General features: G+C 39.9%; 1 protein-coding gene across 1 annotated transcript in view; it reads right to left on the reverse strand.

Moving 5' to 3' along the window:
• cachd1 (cache domain containing 1) overlaps positions 1 to 24,505 on the reverse strand; it is a 49,519-nt gene that overhangs the window by 19,037 nt on the left and 5,977 nt on the right. Inside the window, exons 2-4 of the mRNA XM_041277817.1 lie at positions 10,525 to 10,587; positions 4,664 to 4,812; positions 163 to 269 (exon numbers count right to left, since the gene is read on the reverse strand). Of these exons, the coding sequence (XP_041133751.1) occupies positions 163 to 269; positions 4,664 to 4,812; positions 10,525 to 10,587 (319 nt within the window). The remainder of the gene's footprint in view (positions 1 to 162; positions 270 to 4,663; positions 4,813 to 10,524; positions 10,588 to 24,505) is intronic.

Raw genomic sequence — 24,505 nt, forward strand, 5'->3', positions numbered from 1 at the left:
AATATGCAAAGCTTTCCCGTTTCCTCATTTTAAATTGGAATGAGTTTAAAAGGAATATTCCGTGCTGAACAGCATGTTGCCATGGTATTCTGTTTCATAGGTGCTAATGCGCTCGGCCCACGGGGGCTCTGCAGCTCCAGAAAGAGAGAGAGGTGTACCGACCTGAGTTGAGGTCGCGTCCTGGGTTGAAGGCACGGCTGTTTACGGTGGTAGACAGCCTGTCACAGCTGATGGTTTTGGAAACATTTGTGTTGAAGTTGCCATCAAAGCTGAAAAAAGTAAAAGTGTAGTACAAGTTATTATCGCATCATATTTTTATGTATCTCCGTTGTACCAGAAAAATTAAATGTACCAATATAGACACACACATCGGAGCAAGTCCCACGCCATACAGCAGGGAATGCTCACACGTGAATGAGCAATAACCTACGATAGCCATTGTTATACATCAAGTGTTGAGAGTTTTAGAGTTGACTAAATAGAAACACCATGAAGGTTCATGGACAACTGAAGTTATTCCACAGAAGACAATGACCGAATGGTATATTTGTATTGTATAGTGCAAATCTTTGACATAAAAATATATATACAGTTAAGCAATGCAACAAGGGAGGCCTAGCATAAAAATGTCACCTAAAAACATTTTTAGACTTCCATATTTTTTTAATCCACTTAGCAGCACACATGGTGCAGCCACCCCCCTAGCCCCACCCCCAGATCCGGCCAGGTCTCTCCAAATTCCACAAGGTTTTCGAACTTGACCACATGACTCCGAATACTGGATCGCACAAGGGCAAGGCAGCTCTGGCTGCTGCAGATCAAACGGCTGCCAGAAACTCACTCCCCCCCAAAGAAGTCACATCCCTGTATTGTTTCCAGGCTCAGTTCACTTTAATGAAGGGCTGTGTGGAGCTGCGTCTCGGGGGAGCAGAGAGAAGCACATCGCCTGCTTTGATCTCTTCCCCATTGAAATCCCCTCCACGAGCTCGCTAGCAAGATGCTCACTTGATTGACGTCTGCTCTGATGTACAAAACGCTTTGAACTTCAGACATTTAATTTCCAGCAGGCCCCAGTCATTATTATTCTCCTTCAGCATGGTGTACATGTGGGGGATAAGCAAATGTGAAACAAAAATACAACATTTTAAAAAAAGTATCATGAAATTTGCCTGCTCTTTGAAATTTTACACAAAAACACAGAACACACCAAAATAAAAATAATACAAGCTGCTTTTCCTGCCTTTGCAGCTGTCTGCTCTTATTCCCATTTTTTTTTTTTTCCAAAAAAAAAAAAGGTAAAATATATATAATATATATATATATATATATATATATATATATATATATATATATATATATATATATATAATATAAATAAAAAAATAACCTGCTTCCTCAGCACCCTCCTCCCAAATGAGGGCCCCCCCCCCCCACCCCCCTTTTCCTCCTGTCCCCCTTCTAACTCCTTCTAGCCATCTCCGTTTGGGTGTTTTATTCAGTTTGTGTTCTCTTTAAAATTTTTTCCCGTTGTGTGCATTTTGAATACAAAAAAAAATAAAAAAAAATAAATCTTTAGCTAGCATGCTGGGATTGTGTTCAGTATCCAACAAAATTGTCTCTGGGCAGTTTGTTTTCATTTATATTCTTTTTTTTTTTTTTTTTTATAAAGCAAATGAGCCTGTGGCTTTTATTGAAGACATGCAACTCAGACTACTGAAAGCAAACAACTTATTATGGAAGCAAACAATATTTCAAATAAGTACCATTACAACGACTTCTGAAGCCCATCACAAAACGATCGCCACCTCAACCAAGACATTCTATTACAGATAAAGCACAACCCTGCATGATTATTCATTTAGAAGCCTAGCATACACCACAAATACCAGTATTTCTTCAATGAATGTAATTGAACCCGTTCAGTCCTGGCGGGATCTCAACCTCATCTTAGTGCCTTAACATAATATGCCATCGGAAATTACACTGGAACCTCGCGGGCCTCCTCGGCAACAGTCCAAGCTAGTGTATAAATATGTTTGTGGTTTATTTTTTTCTTTTTGTTTTTTAAATGGTCCTGTTCATGTACATGAAATGCAGGAGTTTATTCTTCAGCTTGACAAAAAGAATTCAGGGCTGAAACGGTTAACACTTATTGGTATGGATTTCTCTGCTTTAAAAAAAAAAAAAAAAAAAAATCCCCATTTTGTTCTTGTCTCCTGGAATTCTGTGTCAGTTAAAGCTCTAATTTCAGGACAAGCAGTTTGTTGCACACATAAATGTGCACTGCACAATTCAAATTGTTACACACACACACACACACACACACACACACATATACACACATATATATATATATATATATATATATATATATATATATATATATATGTGTGTATAATTTTTTTTTGCACTGTATCATCACCTTCAACCTACCATATTATTGGTAGTTTTGTCAGTTACAATACGTGTTGTTTTTTGTACAAACCAATGTACAAAGTGTGAAACAGGAAAATGGATTATTCATGTATCTGTCCAATATTAAAATGACCTTTTCCAGTTCCCAAAATCCTTTGTGTGAAGCAGTTCAAACATCTTTATCACAAAGCAAATAAAAAGGACTGTGGGAGCAATTTATGACTGTTTAAGAGGATTAAATGTGAGGCAGCAAACTGACAGTGCCTCTTCAAAGTGTGTTCTGTGATTCTTACAAATGCTTCTCTAAATGGGGACACTCAGCCTTGAAAAAAATAATAAAAAGTTCCTATTTTTATTCTGACAAAAAACAGCACAAATGAAATGTATATGTATTTAATTACTCTTGAAACCGTTTTTTATAAAAAAAAAAAAAAAAAAAAAAAGGGTCAGCCATGACTATCAGCTGATATCTAAGCAGGCATGTCTGTTACATAAAAGCACCTGGATGTTTATAGCCTAGTTACATATTTGACTCTCATTGTGTGTCACAAAATGACATCACAAGGTAAATCTGTACCACAGCAATACTGTGGGGCAAATGTTTACCCAGTGCTACATTAGTGCCAATACTGTACATAATATGTCCAAGATTATACTAACAACCCCACCACCAAACGTATTGAGAATAAGTACCACCCCATAATAAAAGCATTGGGCTCATGTGGTTGAAGGCTGCCCATTTCAAAGCTAAATGCTGTACAGGGAGGTGAGCTGTTAACACAATCCAGGAGGAAGGTATAACCTAACAGGAAGAACGTGAGATACCTCACAAATTGCTCGACTATCACCGAGTTAACATACTCACGCTTAAAATGAATAAGTAAATAAATACATACAAATAAATAAATAGCACACAAAGCACACTGATGGAACGGGACCACAGCTGCTACTTCACTTTCTCTTGAAAATCAACACAACTCACGCAGGACTGGCCAAACCAGGCCACAAATGTAAATACCGGAATATTTTCTTTTGTGTCGTTGGCGGATGTTCATAGAATAGTTACCACACACCATGTTAAATGCCAGGGGCTGTTGTGCATTAGAAAGCTGAGAACTGAAAACTGAAATGTAAGGCCAGGTTGAAAGAAATGCCTGAACTGGAACTGGTGCAGGATTTGCCAAGAACATCTTACTGGGTTGTATAAGTCTAGCATCATACCGTTTATCCAGAAGGCGCTTTGTTCTGCTGGTAGGGGCATCATCCCACGCGTGATGTTATACATAATGCACACAGAATACAATTAGGCAGGTGTAATAAACCACAAAAGAAAGAGTACACCTTTCATACAGTAACTTTTGATGAGCAACAGGTTTCACTAAACTCTCTCTGGTTAGGTCATGGCAGTGCACTGTCGGTATGGATCTTTATCTTCAGGCCACCAATCTCAATGTATACAAAGCCAGGCTATTGGAATTTCAAACAGGATAGTGTGTGGGTGGAATATGAGGCTGGTAATATCCCTGCGTGGGATAGGGTGGGGGGCTGTGGCAGTGTTCAAGATGCGAACAAAACAAAGTTCGCTCCATGCCACGCATCAAAGTGCCTAGAAGCTATTAGAAAGAAAATACAGCACAAAAAATTGACTTTGGAACAGTAAATACAAATGCCACTATTTTTCTTTACAGCAGATTTAAATAGTTACCAGATAACAATGCTGCATTGACAAGGATTTCGATGGTTTCAAGATGATAAAACCACATTTTATTTTATTATTATTTGGTATTTTAAAAGCACATAAAAAGACAGCAGCGCCATAATTCAAACTGAATCCCTGCCACCCTACAGAATAAACACTTGGTTGAAATGTTTGTCTATCTTTTTTTTTTTTATTTAGTTTATTTTAGTTTTACTAAGGAGTTGCAATATCACTATCTAGTTACGACAACAACTGATTTTTAAAAAACACATTTAGGATTACACTTCTGAATCAACCTTCAATGTAGCGTAATTTCAAATCGAACCCCCACATTCACCACTGAATCCATTCAAATCCCCTTATTCGATAATGTGTAAGCAAGGCAGACGAACGCTGCACAGAACGAGTGTTCTAACGTTATACCCAATGCTGTTATGGAAATGAAGAATAACCATTACAAAACTAAAAAAGACACTGAGGGAAATCTATTGTAAATGTGAACCTAAAAGTCCTGCCCAGCGGAGCACCTCCCTTGTGCAATGTACTTACTCCAGCATGGAGGGCGGGATGGTGCAGCAGTCCTGGATGGCAGTCAGTGGGGATGTGAGGTGGGCTGTGTACGACGCTTCAACCACCTGCTTGTTCCTGTTCACCACGTCTAGGTAGCGGTTAAACTTCTCGCGGATCTTTTTTTCCAACTAGAATTTAAAAAAAAAAAAAACATACCAATTTTATTTATATTTCCTAAAATAAGGTGACATACAGCACTACAGCGATTCTGAATTATTACTGTACACAAGACCCTGTGAGCCACATTGTCAAGGCTTTTTACTCTAGTCTTTGAATAAAGCCATGCTAATGTTACAAAACTTAGGAATCTTATTCTGTTAAATGATTTGTTTCTTGTTTTCTAGGAACAGTTCTCCTTTGTAACAAAGAAGAATGAATTAAAGACTGGGGTAAACCCTCTTTAAAATGCTTGTTCTTTGTCTGTTTTTCAGAAGCACTCTGAAAAAAAAAAAAAAAAGTACAGTAAACACTTAGTCAAAATTGCTAACTCATGTTCCATTAGTTTAAGTCTAAGTATGTAAACTCTGTACACAATGTTGAATCAATTTAAGATTGATTTTGATGTATAAAGTTACATTAAACGTTGCCTGAAATATAAATTACAGCTGAAAAAATGAAATAAAACAAAACACTCCCCCACAGACAGATCCAACACAACTTAAAAGAAAGGCGAGAACCTCTGACAGCACGAGCCTCCTCAGATTGCTGTCCAATTGAAACTGGTGGCTGAGGTAACCTTCACAGTCTGCAAGCGGGATTAGGCTTGGTTTTTGAGAGTTGTGGGTTGGAATTTGCATAAACACCCACTCTAACATGAGTTGTGCTTGTTTGGAAGGCAGTGGTGCTTTTGTTTTTCTTGTGAGACTTGGCAACGCTGGTAACCTTCCCTGTCTGTCTCACAGGAAGCCACAGATTCCTGTACACCTAATTTTGCTGTTGACAAGAGGTTGTGCAGGATATAGCAAGCAGTGGCAATTTTGGGAACAAACAAATGCTGCACAAAACGCCTCCATCAGTTTTCAGCCATGGTGATATGCAATACCTATGCTGGTCAGTTTCATTTTATACCTTTCATTAAATTTTTAATAAATAAGATAAATTAGTTGAAACTGACTCAATACTAATGACATGCTACCCCACCAATTACATTTTAAAAAATATTTGGGCAAGAGCAGTAAAATACATTATTAACCAACCAGGCATGAGTTATTTTGCTTTATTACAGCAGCTTATATTCACTTGTGTACCAGCTCTGCACATGGAAAACACATTTTCACAAAATGTCACTAATAATCTTCACAAACAGCACGAGTACTTTACGCATAGCTAATTTACATATCAACCCTAACCTTTCCCATTCGTTTGCATGACGTTGGGTGAAAAGCCTGGTTTACGCGAGTAAAATAAACTGAGCGAAGGGAAACCAATTTCTCGAGCAAATGTCTCTTAAAAAAAAAAAAAAAAAAAAAAAAAAAAACCACCACAACACCACCATGCATGGAATCTCATCCATAATATTCAAAGTTCATCACGCTGAAAATCTCTTTAACCAAACCACTCTGGTTTAAAATCTTCATTGCAACTACGCTGTATTTAATTAATGGAAATAAAACAATTACCCTGGTCAGTAGCATAAAAACAAATTAATTTATATTAGACCTTATTAGGTAGTCATTGGCAAACATCCTTTTTATATTATTAGCAACACCACACTTCATTAGAATAAATGCCAGTAGCATAGAAGCAAACGGGGATCAAATATAATTATGAGAAGAGTCCTTGTCTTGCACTTTTTTGCCGCAGCACTCAGTCTCCTGTTTCTGCACTAACTTATTCCTCAGGCTCTGGAGTCCTGGCTGGGAGATGAGAGTGAGCCTCCTGCCTTGGATCTGATGACAGGAAGGCTGTGAAGCAGCGGGCAGGGGCATGCCAGCCCTCTCCCAGCTGTTGTTCCCAGCATTACCCAAGCGCAGCCCCTTCTCTGCACACAAATCCCCAGATTACTGTTTAATGACACAGCTGTGACATTTCAATGACCCTTCATGCCAGCAGCCTCGGCAGAGCCAACTCCATTTCAAAATGATCAACCCAGTCTCAAAACGAGAGAGAGAGAGAGAGAGAGAGAGAGAGAGAGAGAGGTGGTTGCGAATCTCTCAGCTTGCTTGGTGTGCCTCAAGTGCCTGGACTGTGCTTCTGCAATGGTCGTTTCAATAATTACATCCAGTAGATCATTAGTGGATCCTGACTAATAAGTGGGGAGGCTACACAACAAAATAATATATATATAAATATATATATATATATATATATATATATATATATATATATATATATATATATATATATATATATATTATATCCATATAATTATATAACATACACAAACACACACCTCAAATTATTGGCATGCTTGATAAAGACGAGCAAAAGGGGCTGTATAAAATAAACACAGGTAATGAGCTATATTTTATGCTCAACAGTACGGGATAACGATATTCTTTTATACTAATACAATTGCTCAGAGAAAACGTTTATATTTAACAAGTAATATTTTTTTTTTTCTCAAAAACATAGATGTCAACATTAGTGGCACCCCTAAAGATTCTTATTAATAAAATCAAACAAAATTTAATCTGCATTAACATTCTACTTTAAGTCCATCTCAGTCTTTAGGAACTGTATTGTGACCTTTCATGGCTTCCTGTTTCACTGGAGTATAAAAATGAGGTAACACACATGCAAAATCCATTTATCATTCATCACCATGGGGAAAGGCAAAGAACTCACAAATAAGAAGAGACAAATGGTTGTTGACCTTCATAAATCAGGCAATGGGTACAAAAAATGTGTGTATGTATGTATGTATGTATAATATATTATATATATATATATATATATATATATATATATATATATATATATATATATATATATATATATATATATATATATATATACATACATACATATATACATACACACATACACACACACCTGTGTGTGTGCGTGTGTATATAGTACACACACACACTTATTATATGCAATAAAACGCATATGAAAAGCCAAACTGCTCGTACCACGAGCAGTTAAAAAAGGCAATTTTGTTTTGGTCCTTCCTGTTGAAAAGGTCCACTTTATGCTTTGGATGACCTTCATTGTTATTTTTTATTCTTATTTTGAATGAAACCTGCTGAATAATGTTAACATGTTGAATTTCGACATTTCAAAATCTAACATGAAATACTGGCTTCCGGTAGACACTTGCAATATCATTTAGTATTTTCTTTGATTACATGATGCTAAATAAAAACTATATAAATTATGTTCAGATTTTATTTATTTATTTTAATTATGTCCCAGTCCTAAAATTTTAAGTGATGCAAAACTTTTGGCCATAGCTGTATACCTCCTCATCACAGCGACTCGCCTCGCACTTCTACAACACGAATTATAGGGGGGCAGGAAAAAAAGGAGTAAACGGTCTTTTTAATAGGGCTCAAAACATCCAATGATTTCAAGACTCCCAGCTCCACACCAGCAGGGCCTCAGCAGCTAATCCCTTGCCAGCTGTTGCTTGTTTGGATAAGAATAGTAATTTATCAAGGTGAGCCACCAGGAGTCTTTCACTGTTTATTTTTCAATTCTTGAATCAAGCTCAGCCTGTTTCACACTAATGTAAACATTTATAGGGGTTCTTGTTACTACAGCAATACCAGTCAGCAACAAGCAATTGACCACTTTGAGGGCCTTCCAGCTGAGACCTACTGACACAAGCGCTCAGGCCTCCCGCATCGCCTAATTTCGAGAGACCCACTTGCAAGAGTGCACCAACCAGCCCAGAAAAATGTATATAATAGTTTGTAACGTAATACAATATAGCAGAATCATTTTACCCTCTATAAAAGATCCGTTTTGAAATTAGTTTTGTTGATTCTGTTGCCATGGATTCTGTGGGCTGAGTAAATGAACAAGTGAATGAACTTTTAAAAATCGCAGCCCAGCGCAGACATGGGACGTGCAGGTCTAAAGTATTCTAAATATTAATGTTACTACTGCTAGAAAGAAGTTATGGTGCAGATTCTTGAATGAACACAAAGCCTGTTTAACACCCCAAAGTATTGCATTTTATTTTCATCAGCGTTTAAAACCGTTAACCTTTATTTCACACAAGCTTCCTTTTTCAGGATATCTTTTTGGTGTATAAAACTACACTTGACACGTCTGACGAATACCAGGCTCAGGGTTAATTCCTGTTTTTCCATTCCAATCCCATTCCCTTTTTAAAATCAATTGCCAGTTCTCCCATTCCCTTTTAATCAATTGCAACACATTGATCAAAACTGCAAATCAGCAGTATTCTGTTAAAATGAGCTTCTCACAGTGGCAACAAATTACTTCAACTGAAGTCACTGTTAGTCAATTAAACTGGCTTCGAATGAAAACGGTCGAACAAGCACAACAAGTATTGTGTCACTAAAATATAAATTCCTTCAACAGAATTGGAATTGGGAATACATTTAAAAACAAAAAACTGGAATTGGCCCCAACCGTGACAAATACAACCCCTTTTGTTTGAATATTTATTACTGCGCTGTAAATATTCAAAGCAAATTAAAAGCAATGTGCAGCTGCAGAACAGCTTGCTGGCTCAAGTGTCTGTGTGCACATGAAAAGCTGCAGGATGACACCAACTCTCTAGTTGGACCTGACTAATTCAATATATACCGACTGAAGAAATTCATAAAATCAAGTAAACCACAGCTTTTACAAAACCTTACAAAACAGAGCGTTGCTGCCATGCTGTAGCTGAATCTGTGGTTACAGTCCATGGGTAAACACGAAGAATCTGCAGCCCGTTTCGTTTATGCGCTTCACAATTCTGTGCTGCGGGAGTGTGTGCCTTTAAGTCAAGGTGTCTTGAGGAACCCTGCCAATTAGCAACTTGAACATCTTTACACCAAACTGAACTGGCACGGTGCAAACAGGCTCAAGAATGCATGAATACAGAGAGCTTTCATACAGCAGAGGCGGTGTGCTGGAAAACAAACAACAAGCCTGTTCAAAGCAAAGGGAACACAGTAAAGGATATGGGCGTTTACCCATAGAGCTGCAGGTTCAAAACCAGCGTGGGAATATCCATGGGTAAACACCAATGCTCCGTGCAAAGAAAAAAAGAAAAAAAAACACACACTAACTTTGATTGGGAATTGGGACAGGAGAAAACAGCATGGGATTGACATACTACATTATGCACAGTCGTTTGAATCACATTTTGCCAAATATCTGATCTGAAACATTAAGATGCGTGAAGGATCTTTTATACAGTCAAGTAACAAAAGTTCAGATGCTTAAATCCAGGATTTAGATTCAGTACACACAAGCAGCTACATAGAAAATATTATAAACTCAAATTCTCCCTTTGGAGTCCCTGACTGACATTCTGGATTGATTAGCACTTTGAATGCAGGAGAGTATGTTTATATAACCGAGTAGAGCAGATTCATCTTAATGACAGCCAGACTGGCCCTCTTCTTATCCATTGGTGAAGTACTAAGTGGGTATTTATGTTAGCCACTCCAGATAAGAGTGACAGAACATCCATTAACCTCTCTTAGGATGATAAGGAACCAGACACAAACTATGCTGAAAAACACAACCTCATGGATCACATTAGATACCAAAAGGCATCAATAGAAAAACTGGACAATTGTAAAGGATATAAACATTACACACTTAAAATTCTCTCATGTATCACTAAAAAGCACTGCAAAAATGTAGAGACTTTTTTATATAAAAAAAAACCACATACTGAACATTTATTAAATCAATCAGTCACTCACCAGCTGGACTTCTGTTTCACCATTTGAGTTTCTTTCTGTGTAGACGAAGGAGTTGAATATCCTCTGTGAAAGAACATGAAATAAAAACAAGGTTAGTGTGATGGACACTCTGTGGAGAACAGCGATCCACACAAGCCCAACAGCTGTTTCTTCACTTGTTTCACTGGTAAACTACCCTAATCAACACCAATGACCCTCAGCTCTTTTCTGTGGAGAGCTCAGTCTGAATGATCAAATAATTGGGTTGTGCAGCACTACACATAGGGTTATCATATGGCTCCATGTACACTAGGACAGTGTGGGACAATTCAGGCTCTTTCAACTCACACCCCAATACACTCTTAAGTGTATCCTGTTGTGAAAGTTACCCAAGACAGGTAAAACATACCAGAATGCACTGAGGTACCTCACACATGAACACACATCTCAGATCTCCCCCTACAGCCCTTGCTACTGGGTCTTATTGTGAGTTTGTAAGACTAGAACCCTGCTTGCTCTCATATAGCAGTGAATCCAGTAGAAGTGACTTCACCCGGTGAGATAAGCCCTTCACTTTCTGGAGGTCAGCTTGCTCTACCCTTGGCTTGATGTTTAATTTCCAGTTTAGAAGCAGAAAAGGGACTGCCTTGCTCCAGTGTGTCCCGTGAAACCTGTTCATTAATTCACAGCTTAACAACCAGTTCCTGGAATTAAGGTATTTCTACAGATTGATACAATTTGAAATAATGAGGTTGTCCTTATAAATAAATGCAACCTGCCTGGATAATGTAATTGCTTACAGACACACCAAGCTTCTCAGCTTGGACAAGGTGAGGATTATAACCAAGTCAACATGCAGGGTTTACCATCTGTACATACATGAGCCGCTATTGTTTATTTTAGATCCATTTCCAGTTATGCAGTACTAACATCCAGCTATTCTAGGAGAGCTAGCCCAGGCAGAACTGCTTAAAGTGACTGCCTACGTATTGATTTGAAGGTATTTATACAGGGTAGCTCCTGTGACATTTCAGAGAGGCTCCATCTGGCTAGGGGTGGGAAACACTCTTGTGGGTCTGTGCAGAGGGATCCGGTCAGCGTGCCTGCTGCGCTATAAAAGCACCCCTGGGGATCTTTAACATCCACAAAACTGACGGCACTTCTCTTTGACTCGCTCAAACTAGTGACTCATCTCTGCCTGGTGTCCGACACCCAAAGATTACTGTACGTTTTCCATTTCAACCTGGAATTCCCATTAGCCACACTGCATAACGGGAAGCACAATAACCACCCACAGACAGCATTGCTTTTTAGCAGGCTTTACCAAGATGTTTCCAATTAGGCGGGAGAACTGCTCTGGGAACCATCTGCTATTACAGCAAAAACATACACCTTCAAACAGCGCTCGTGCTGAGGTGTAGAAACAACACCCGTTTCAAACACCTGAGCAGCATAACATTCAACAGGATCTCAAGCACCACTTACTAGAATATGCCAAAGAAGAAATGCAAGTGAATGCTTATCTTCAATTGTACCTGTTCTAATGCAACACGCGGACAGTGACTGAGTTGTAAATGTCTTTTAATGTCAGCCTTGGTTTGGTAAATGGCTTTTAAACTATACGGCCTTTTTTTCCCCCCCCAAACTACAATGCTTGTATGGACAGAAAAATACAGACACAGTGTATTAGTATATATTTTGAACATGAGTGAAAGTGGCTGTCGTTTGGTCAAGTATAAGTAAGTGTCTCGGTGTAAAGCAAGCTGAAGTGTAAACACAAACAAAGCGTAGCCACAGCGGCCTCGGATGGTTTGTTTTTTTAAAGAGATCCAATGGCTTTCACAGTTATTCTCTGTGCAGGGAAGAACTTTGTGGCTTCAGGGAAACAGTAACATGATCACAGTCCAGAAACCCAGGAGCCACTGGCAGGGCGGAGCACTGGGCAGGCACATTTCCCAGCTAGGAGACTGGTGGCATTCCACTCAGGAGAGACCTGGTGTAGTACATCGTGGGACAGTAATGTATGGCAGTAAGCAGACCTAGATTCAATTACAATTGTAATTTGCACTTAAATGGCAATGAAAGGTGATTGAATGGTGTTTTTATTTTGATAGCGCTTCTGATGAACAAAGCCTAGTCAAACTATCTATTGGAACAATTATATGCTGGACAAATGCCTTGAAGAGATGGGAGTGGGCAGAAAATGGAACCTGCCTGGCCTAAAGCTGTCCCTTCTGTACCTGTCATTCATGGTTTCGATATCAGACATGCTTGTGCAAGGTTACAGCTATAAAACATTGAGCTATTTAGCAAAAAAGTTATACACTTATGTAAACCTGATTTTTAACAAAGGAAATCAACACTCTAAAAAGACTATCTTTTCAGTCTGGGTATAATGCACAGAAAGGGTGGTTAATGCTCTTTTTCACAGGCATACATTACATTCGACACCTACAACCCAAAGAGCACATGGCGAGAAAGCAATTCCTGGAATTACCCTGCAAGAGTCACAGGGTCTGGAGCACTTCCATTAAAAACGTGCAGCCATGGAGTAAACCAATTAGCAATTCCAAGATCTTCAAAAGGCATGCCGAGAGCTGTAATCCACATTCATTTGGGAATGTACCAGCCCGAGAAAGGGGCCAATCACAAAGCAGTTTTGCTGATAAGGTTCCTAATCCTCTCCTTAGGCTACGGACTCACTGCCTTTCCAATGACTTGGGATATTCCATCACTGCCCTGTCAATCCCCATATTCCGGGCGCTTCACCCACTAGGAACACTACAGCTCAACCTTTTAAATTTAACAATTTGCCCATGATGATTAGAATGATTTCTGCCAGCAATCCAGTGTGTGATTGCTTTAAACAGTGACTTGAGAACAGCCTGAAAGGTAATGAACGAGCCAGTCAGATTTGTGTTGCAGAGAACATGGTCACGGGGCTACACTGTTCAGACAAGGCAGTTTATACAAGCTGAAGATAGACAACACTCAAAAGGTAGTTGAAGATATCTGGCTTCAAGCCGCAGGTACTGCAGGGTTTTTTAAAGCAACAAGCTGGTTCTGCAGCTGTAGTACAACGTAACAGAGCTGCGGAAAGGAGTCTTTCTGCTCCTCTGATGGGCCGTTTTGAATGTGTGTTTTCTGAGGTGCAACTGCATTGTACTGTATGAGCAACACAATGAGAAACCTCAGGACGTCTGCAGATAAGGCTTTATTTTATTTGATTTCTGTGAAATGTAGAATAGTGTAAATATACTTTTTATCAATTAAAATGTTTACCTTATTGACCCATGTAACAATGCATTAGGAGCCTGGCAGCCGGTTTACTTTGCTTCCGGTACACACACTGCACAGAGCTGCACGATTTCTTTAAAACGTCTTGGTGAAAAAGACACCAGCCACAACAAAAGATGGGAAATATTTCTGCTAAAGATTGCTCTGTCCAATAAAGGAGACATTTCATGTAATACATTTCATGTATTCTACAATTTAGCATTTCCTGTTTTTCAGGAAAGCATTTAAATATTTAGGAACATCTGTTGTACAATAACAACAAGAAGAAAATAATCAGAATATACCTATCTTTGAAATGTCATAAAATAAGCTTTTTTTTTTCTTTTTTTCAGTGAAAGGATCAGTTGGGGTTCCATTATATGAAGCAAGTCAATGACACTCATGAATTGACTTTTACACATGTCAATTTAAAACTGACAACATTAAATGATCAGATTTTAATATAACTTTCCAGTTTGCTTGAGGTATATTGAAGTTTCTAGGGGTGTACTGTGGAAAATACTCCCATCTTACTCCCTGTGTTTGAAATGTGAACCCACCACAAACACACACACAGTCAGGCCAGATGATGTTCTCACATGAAACAAAAACACAAAGTAAGTGGATTCGGCACATTCTGTACTCATACTAATCTGTGCTAAGCTTCTCAGCTTTAATGCACAAGACTCTTTAAATGCTTGACATTCTGAAGAACCAACTTGGCAAGTGGAGTGGAGTATATACTTACAGCAACTTGCACACAGATGTTCACTAAAATTAACTGAAACTATGCCTGAGAGAGAAGACACTATTTAAATGAGGTTGATTACATGGTGCTTTATGCATGGTTAATTCACGGAAAGTTACATTTTGCTTCACTATATGTGCATTATAGAGAGGGAGTTATTTTATTTTGTATTTAGTCAGATGTGTGTTGTGTCCCGCGGCGCCCCCCACCCTCTCCCCCATTTATAATGCTCTTCTCTATCAATCAATATTATATATATATATATATATATATATATATATATATATATATATATATATATATATACAGGGGAGGCTTGGTTGGGTTATCCTGGGGTGTCAAGGGAATGAGTTCATTCAACCCTAACCCAATAGTAGGATTGTTCTCTTTTCACGGGACAGACAGGATAATAGTTTCCACATGCGAGGAGTCAGACTGCGCATCACACTTATTTAGAGTACGTACATTAAGAACAGTGGACAACAGACACCAGCATATGGTCTGCAAATGCTAAACACACAGAATGCACACACGTTCTTAACTAGCAACAGGGGACTTTGCTAACACTGAATTTGAGTCGATCTGTTTTTATTATCATCATCATCATTTATTTTTTTTAATTAATTTTGCAAGAGCGCTTCAAATTCCATACCTCAGACAGCTTAGCTCCAAAGTAAAATACCTTGTGGTACAAAAACAAAAACAAACAAACCACAGGAAACGAAGTGAACCTCTCAGTTAATGCAGGTCTGTGCACATGGGTGAAAAAACTAAACAAATAGCAGAGTACTCTCTGATTAAACAGCATAGCACTGTAGTACTAGAAATACTAGTGGGGGGGGGGGTTATATTGGGTAGAGCATTTTGAAATATTAGATTCAAGCTTTCAGCAAAAGGTTCCCTGTTTACAGTTATTTTTATGAAATGAGCATGTACACATGTGTGTGTGCAAGACAGATTTCATGCTTCCAACAAAGCCTTCTCCAAGCCAGAAGTTAAAACTGGAGCTCAAAGCTGAGCATGCTGTTCTCCAAGCTCGTCCATCTCCTAATACCAACGTTGTCTGCTTCCTGCTCGTCCATCTCCCAATACCAACGTTCACAGCTTCCTGCAGTCCAGCGAGCTTGGCTTCCCCTTGGTGATTAAGAAATGTTTGCAATGAGGTCTAAAAGCCTCAGTGAATGAAGGCCTACAAAAACTGACACTGCTCCATACAAGGGGAGAACAGGCCTGTGTAAACAACTGCAAAGCTTCACCCTCCATTAGAGCGAGGCAGTCTTTTTATAAGCGGTACTGCTGGCAGGGAGCAGCTGAGCTGGTGTAAAGTGCTGCTTAATTGGACTGCTGCAGATGGAAATTATCATTGTCAATTTTTTATGTTTGTTCCTGGGCAATGCAAGTACAATTCGACGGTCCCAGTTTGATTACCCTCCCATACAAACAAGAGAGCCATAAACACAATCAGTTAGAACAGAGGTCATTTCAGAAGCTGAACAGCGAATTACTGGGTTTGTATTCATTTCATTTTAATAGGCAAGCCACTATTATACTAATGTCAATTACAGACTTTTAAAATGTGTAGTTTCCTTTACATTCATACTGGTACTGCAAACTCCAAAAGTAACAAATGCCTAGGTAATAGAAAAGGAGGACCGAGGCATGTGTTCTGTCAATATTAGGCCAGTGGTCCTCAAGTCAATTAATTTGGTGGCCACAAAGGATAATAACACTGTAATTTTTGGGTAATAGTAAAGCAGCAGAGCAAAGGAGCAAGAAGGAAAAGCCACCCAAACCATGGAGTACTCTAGGGAACGCTGCTTAACAGCTATTATTATAAGGCTAATATAAAGAGGATTCTTCTGGGGGTCTATTAGGGGGATACTGTTTTGCACTACTTCAGGGTCTGCATGGAGGTTTAATTGGTTCAATTAAACAACTTAGAACAGGGATGGAACAACGACCAGGAGTGGAAGAGCTAACTGTGGCCACCCTGCTTTGTCATTCCACCTATGGCTTTTGAACTCACCCCAGTCCTGAGAAGACATGCCGGGTTCTCCCTTTGGAAATTAAAAGCTTCAAACAACTTTGAGGATGAAGTAATCTAGCAATTCCACCTTAAATCACATGCTGTAACCACCAGTGGGAAAGCAAAAGGGACATGAAACACCTGCAAGGATTTAGTCATCAAGCCAAGAATACACACACAGATACTTCAAGCACTTTCTCAAGTGTTGGACACTTAAGCCAGAAAGCATGCAAATCAACCTGATTACTTTAACTGTGGTTTTCTTCCCAGGGCAGTCAAAGGAAGTGGTTTGTGAGAATAACACGCTGCACAGCATTTCATCCTGAAGGTGCTTCTCCTTGGGGTCCCTGCACACTCTGCTTTAATCTTCAACACCACCACGTGGAATACAAAGAGAGAAGTATTTTCAGCTGTAAGGGTTCTGGAAACAAAATCCTACCACAAAGTTAGTTATAGTGGACAAATGATTTCAGTGTGCTTCCAAATCTAAAACAACCACTTGAACCAGTTAGGATTTTTAAGAAACTACGGCAAGAGGACGAGTAAGATTTTTTTTTCACTGTAGGCTTATCCCTCCCAAAAAATTATTTCAATCATACAGACTACCACAACAACCTGGGGTATACTGCAAGCACATAACTGTGGCCACTTTGCTGCTGCAGTAAAAAAAAAAAAAAAAAAAAAAAAAAAAAAAAAACCACTACCATCGAAATCATTGTGTCCTGCGAAAATGCTTCAATTTAAGATTTTTTAAATATATATATTTTACAAATTAAATACCGAACTGGGAAAGATATTTGAAAAAGGAACGGGCAATTGCACAACACCAACCGCCATTCGTGCAAGTGTATTTTTTATTAAATCCACAGCAAAGTAAATCAAAATCGGGTTTGTGTTAATTCCACAGGCCATCGCCTCTAGTGTCTGCTGGGAGAGGCTGCCGGAACAGACACAGCTGCCAGTTCCCGCTCGCAATACCCGCAGGCAGTGCGCCCGTCAATCCTAGACCCCAGGATAGCTCCGCCGCTTGGCCTCTCTCTGCGGGGATGCCCAACTGTGACCTCCCACAGCTTGGCACAATGCTGAAGACAGACTCGGAGAGACTCGCCATCTATCAACTGCACTGAATCCCCAGGCTCATCTGCCATCCTGCAGTAGATCCTGGTCCAGGCTGGCCTGCTCATTTACAAGCCTTGCCTTTCAAATTGAACAGCCTGCAGCAACAACTACAGAAATCAGCAAGGCAGCTGTGCTGAAACATGCAGACAGGCCTTTTCTGTGGTGCAACTGTGCAATCAAAGATTGTCAGTCTGAGTGTAAAACAATAATTAATATATACAAAATGGCAATACAAGTACCGGTGCTACTAATTTCTTGTACCACCCAATAGTGGCACCAACTGGGAGAGGGTGCACAGCCAGTCTGTGTCCAACTTGGACTATCACGCAGTGTAACTGGCAGACCCAGTGGTGGGGAATAGCCCCCATGAGGCAGACTGGTATAAAGAGCAACTAAGAAAAACCTCCCTTCTCAAAGCCAATCCCACCCACTGCAGCCGAATCTCTCTGCCCTCCTGTTGGAAAAGCATCACAAGCTGAACCAACAAGCAGTGACACCACACGCCCCGCTGCTGCATGCTGACATTACCTCCGAGTGAGCTGGTAACATCTTTATCAGACTGTCAGAACGGAATGCCTCCTCTGAATTCTGTACCGCGCCCCCCTGTCAGGCACCACACCAGCCGCTGTGCTACACACACAGGAGGGCTCATTAACCAGGGCCTCCCTGGCTGATACCTGTATTCCAAATGAAGTTATTGGGCTCTGGATGCACAGTCATGTCAAGCACTTGGTGATGGTGGTCCACTATGAAAGGCGCTATATAAAAGAAAGATTGATTGATTGATTGATTGATTGATGTCAAGGGATACACTTACCCCAAGAAAGCATGATCACAGAATTGAAGCTTTTGGACGGAAACGTGTCATAAAAAAAAAAAAACAACTTCAAAAATTGACAGATGGAACCCCTTCCCCAGATACATCCTGCTTCTGCATATTCTAAACCTGTGACATGACCATTGCTTTTTCTTTGTATACTTTCAACCCCAGCAAAGGAATCAAACACCCAAAATGGAGTCTGGTTCAATTTGCCCCTGACTGGGGGCCCTGACTGCTCACTTGCAAGTCCTGCTTTGTCTGGTTTGCTACAGGATTTCAGAGAGACAGAAATCATTTCTTCAAACATCTCTGCAGATCAAAGCCCAGGCTGGAGAGTTACTCTCTTTTTAATGAGCATGTGGCTCAGCTCAAAGACCTGGAACTTCGACCTGGAAGCAAGTCCAAGAGATTACCCACAAAAGAGAGATAAAAGCTTTGTTTTTATCACAGGAACAGCTTTGAACTTACTCCCGTGGCTGTTTAACCATACATAGCAGCGTTACAATACCCACACACAATAAACTACTATACTGCAGAGCAGCAGACATCTACAGATCAGGCAAAGCTACAGCATTGCCTACATCTACCCGGCAAGAACTAAACTCCCAGAAAACTGGAGACTTGGATCACAGTTTGATCCACTGTGAGCTTAGTTACACACTCCTGAGCTCTGTCTCTATGGTTTGCCTAATTAAGCTTATTAGTTTCCAATTAAGCACACAATAAAACCTGTGATGGCTCAGACTGCTATACACTAGGAGTTTTATTGCCATTTAGCAGAAGATGCTTGAAGGACACGCTATGCTGCGCAAGCAAGTATTCACATCTTTCTATGGTGAAAAAAACAAACCATATCCAAACAGGGAAGTTTAAACCTGTAACGCAGCATTGGTTTCTATACAATCATACCTCAGAGGTAGAGTTAGCGGTGTATGCAATTTACCTCTATTGCAGAATCTCTCAGTGTTAAGACATGACAGACTGACAGTGTAGCTGGATTGCAATGTATAGCAGGGGAGACTGACTGTACATTAATTGTCTTACAGTACAATCAAATGAATGTAGGAACATAAGAAAAGGCCATTTAGCCCATCAACGCTTGTCCTTTGTTTGCACACCATTCTCCCCTCCTGGGGGGGGGGGTTCTGTTCTAAACTCACCTTCGCTCAGCGCCCATTCACACCCTCTTGTATTTCTTTCATTGCTAAATTTGAAGCAGTTTCTTGGGTTAACATTATCGATACTATTCATATTATGTTTTGAAGTCAAAACATTGCTTTGAGGGTCTGATTTGCATTCTTCGAATGCTTGGAAACTCAGAGAGTCTCATTAGCAGAATTTGGTTGCAATTAATGGCCTCCATTTCCTATCTCCTCTGCTGCGTTTCCTGAGAATAACAGAAGCAAAGAACAAGTCCAGGGAAAGCTCAGAGTGCTCTCTTGGTTTTCTTTGGCCCTCATAGGAACAAAGAGCCGGTAACTTGATCACTTACATTCTTGAGCGGGGGAGGGGGGAGATTCCAGGGCTGTTATTTAGAAAACAAAAACCCAAAAAACAGTGCGACTCGGGGGACATCTGTGCCCGATTCTTTGAATCCCAGCCTGTGCAAAGTTGCACAATCGTAGCCAATCGGAAAGCATCTCACACGGGCTCACAGTGATTAAATGTGAAATCCTCAGCATGTGATAAAAATTCCTGTGGCTCTTGAAACAAAGTTAGCCCCCGCCTCTAAAACTGGTGTGTAATGTCCCAGTTTAATTTTTTGGTTTTGTTTTGTTTTTACTGTAGGGAAAGCAGTTTCCATATAGGCCTACTTTACATAAAAGCTTTAAATAGAATACTGTTGGTTGTATCAATTTCAAAATAACTGCTTTTACATATTGTAGTAAAAATTTGGTTACCATTTAAATATGGCACAGCAACATCAATGGCAGAGTTTGGGCACATTTCGTTACCCGTGCAGCCTGCTACTGTTGATGCATTCATTTCCTGCCTGTCCCATTTATATGGAGACTTTAAAAGGGACTCTTCTGGAACACACAGATCTCTGCTGTTTGGTTTGCGGATCCTACACTGTAGTGCTACAATGAAACACACTGACATAAAAGCCACATTCACTACTGCAAATATACACATTGCCTTCCCTGATCCTGGTGATTCGAGAAGGATGGGTACCTATTTAGAGTGGTGCAATATTCATATTGATTTTTTAATTGATTTGCCTTGGATGTAACTCATGTGGTAAAGTTTTAAATTAAACAAGTACTATTTGCTTATTTAGCAGGGCGACTTACAGAGGCTAGAGTGTGTGAACTATGCATCAGCTGCAGAGTCACTTACAACAACGTCTCACCTGAAAGATGGAGCACAAGGAGGTTAAGTGACTTGCTCAGGGTCACACAGTGAGTCAGTGGCTGAACCGCCCTCTTCTTTAACCACTGGACCACACAGCCTCCTTGTATGTTTAATATGTTGTTAGTAACATAGCCTAGATCCCCAGCCACAGCCGTAAATGCAGATTTTGAGCTACAGCATTAGTGTTATGAAAATGCAGAACACCACAGTGATCTCGATCCATTATGTGCGCAGTACGTATACGAATATAAGTGCGACATACAGACAAGTGGAATATGAATGCTGTAGCCATGTTCCATCACAACTAGAGAAGCACTTCTAGACAGAGGTTAAAATGCAAGTGTTACATAAGAGAGGCGCCTCCTTATATCCACACACTGCGATACTCTCAAAATCCATCACAATTGGATGAGCGCTTCTTTGGACAAATATAAAACTACAGTATGAAGTGAGGCATATGCCACGCATGCAATTCCACTATATTCTCATTGCCAGGGATATGCATGCAGCAGCACTATGATGCATGCAGTGAACACATCCTCGGACATTCTAAGTGTTTTTTGAACCTTCATGTATTCTGATATCCTTCTCAATCTTGCAGTACGAGTTACAGTAAAATCAAGAAAACCTTTATTAAGTATTCACAGGGGGAGGGTGGCTTTTCAATGAGGGGTAACCAATGTGACCCATGCAATACTGTTAGCAGGTCACCTTGATCGCGCCTTCAACAAAACAGCCGTTAATATTACTGTGTAAACGCCCACGAATTTGGAGAAAGACAATATACAAGCTGGATGGATAAAGAGGAAGATAGTGCTTACCACATAACAGCATGTACAATGAACAAGAGTGAAAATGGGAGCACACGGCTCTTTAGGAACCATCAGTGAAAAAACAGGTCATTTGACAGCACAAACCCATGCAGACTGACTTGGCACGAGCACAAACAAGCAGCACTGCCCTCAGATGCCCGGAAAACAAAGAGAAATACAGTATGCTGAAGATTGGCAGGTAAATCGCTGGCATATTTAACGACCTGTATGTCAGACGCACAGTACTGGCACGGCTAATGGAAGACATATTTAGTGTCTGGTAAAAATGTACAGAAGTTTTGATCTCCAAAACAAATTCTGGACTTTCAGAAGTGGTGAACATTAAAACCATGCACACATCCCATCCTGTCCCGTCCCATCCCGTCCCGTCCCGTCCCGTACTGTCCTGTCCCGTCCTGTCCCATCCCATCCCATCCCGTACTGTCCTGTCCCGTCCCGTCCCATGCAAGGTTTGAGACTGAACAAGGGGAGCATCTGCTGCTCTCTGAGCAAAAACTGGAATCATCCACATGTGATCTACAGGGCACCCGGGTCTGCACTGTTGAATAAAACCTTTTCAATCTAACAATCTATCAGACATGTTATATGAATTGTTTCCCCTCCAATAGCTGCATGAACTCCCCTAATAGTCTTGTAAAATCTCGTAGTCTTTTTAAATTTTAAATTTAAAAACATGGAACAATCCAGTCCAATAAAACTACATGAACTCAAAAATCTATTCCACACACCTTTGTATTTCTAGATTTGTGGGGACTTCTCACTGACTCACTATATTTTTATTTACTATTTCTAACTCCAGTCAGACAAAACTCCACACAGGGTGAAAGTCGACAACAAACTAAATATTTTGGCACTTTTTTTTTTTTTTTTTTTTTTTTTAAAGGCATATTTAGTTCTTAAAAAAGGTGTTTAACAAAGTGGGGACGTCCCCACAACGTTGTTTCTTCAAGAGTTATCTTTGTGAGGGCATTTTCTCAAAGACACCATTAGCTGAATTCCAGCTTGCTTCTCCAGACCGCCTGCATTCCCACAGTGTTGGTTTGCAGAGGGTTTCTTTCTGCATTCATTTTACACAATCCCATTTCACAAGCAGCAGGAGAGCCAACACACAGTCCCCAAGGCTCGGTCTGAGAGATGGAACGGCTGCAGCCCAGCAAGCACAGCCCGTGCCCCTGCCAATGAGAGGGGTCATGGGCTCCGAAATGAGATCAAATAAACAGTTCTGAGGCATGAGTTCAACTACTGTGATACTGTCAATGAGGTCACCTCCCTTTGCCCCTTTACAAGTAGGCACAGACCCGGTTTCATTTTATTAAATCTGCAGCAAACCAACTGGAATTGTGAAATTCATAATTAACTGCAATTACAAAGTAATTCATTATAATTGGAGTGGAACCTTGGCACTACTGTGTAACTGTAATTCTAATGATCAATTGCAGTTCAATCACACATCTATCATTCAATCAGTATTCTTGTATTTTCAACCACTTTTGGTGACCTTGTTTGTTTTAAAAACATTGTATAGTAGGTTTCTGTATTTGTACCTGTGGCTTGGTTATTTTGAATACACAAAGTAAACATGCTAATGTGCACTGTGGTTTATTAGTCATAACCAACTTACCCTTACAACTGTGGATAGTTTATTATTAACATGTATGCAGGGATGAAAACAAGGCTTCTACTTCGTAACAGTTTGACCCGTTCAAGGTTTTAATATGTGAATGATTAGCCCCTGTGTATACCTAACAAGCTCAGGTGTGTCTTATTAAAAGGAATGGATCAAACTGCTACCCAATGGGAGTCGTATTTCCATGCCTGATGTTTATGTGAATGTATATGCAGGACAGCTTCCTGTCATCTTTACCCACTCCAATTGCTTGAATTAAACAGCAGAAAATAATCTCTGTTTTGTTTCAGTACAGTAAATATTGTTCATGGTTTATAGCGGAACCTCAAACAAGCAGCATGTTATTTGCAGAAGGCAATTTGAAAGCCATGCCATGTTGTTGTTTTTAGACTGTACTAAATGAGGATTAAACTGTGTTGGTTCTGGACTGGATAATAATACAATAAATACCATGTTGATGTATTTCAATTGGAGCCGGGAACACAAAGCTGACAGCTGCACATATACTTGGTATATATTGCAAAGATATGCATCTACTTCACAAGCTGCCTGCTTTCATTAACCATGCCCTTAAAATACAGGCATTACCGATTAAATAAATAACAACAATTGCTATTGGCAAGTTGTGCTTTCACCCAGGCTACAGCGCACACACACACAACGACCAATTGTCGTTTATGATTCTGGCCCAGTGCCCAGTCCTGTAACTGTTAGCATATTGGTGCAAACAAATGTAATGCCTTTCTACAAATCTTACTCCAGTCATACTCCACTGGTTGGACTGGTGTTGAATTACCAGTGACTCAATACATATACAATTACTTTGTCCTTGGCAAGAATTATCCTGAACTTTTTGCAGTAATGGCTAAACCCTGCTGCTGTAGTCTCCCTCTCTCCCCCTTCCTTATTCACATTCAAAGCCTCGCTCTCTTCTCACAGGCTCCCAATTAGTGGCTCACTTTCAAAAGACTCATACGTCCTTTCATCTGCTTAAAAAATAAGTGCAAGCGAAAGGGTGTCATGGAAACTGCAATTGAGGTCACTTCCTGCTTCATCTCAAAAGCCAGGGAAAAAAATTTGAAATGGGGGAAGTTAACTGATGATGTAAGGCAGACAAGCAAACAGCAGATAAGAAAAATGCGAGGTACAACAAATCAACTAAAAAGCTACACAAATCACACACACAGAAATTCTATAT

This window comes from Polyodon spathula, chromosome 18, assembly GCF_017654505.1.
Source record: "Polyodon spathula isolate WHYD16114869_AA chromosome 18, ASM1765450v1, whole genome shotgun sequence".
In the NCBI taxonomy this organism is placed as follows: Eukaryota; Metazoa; Chordata; class Actinopteri; order Acipenseriformes; family Polyodontidae; genus Polyodon; species Polyodon spathula.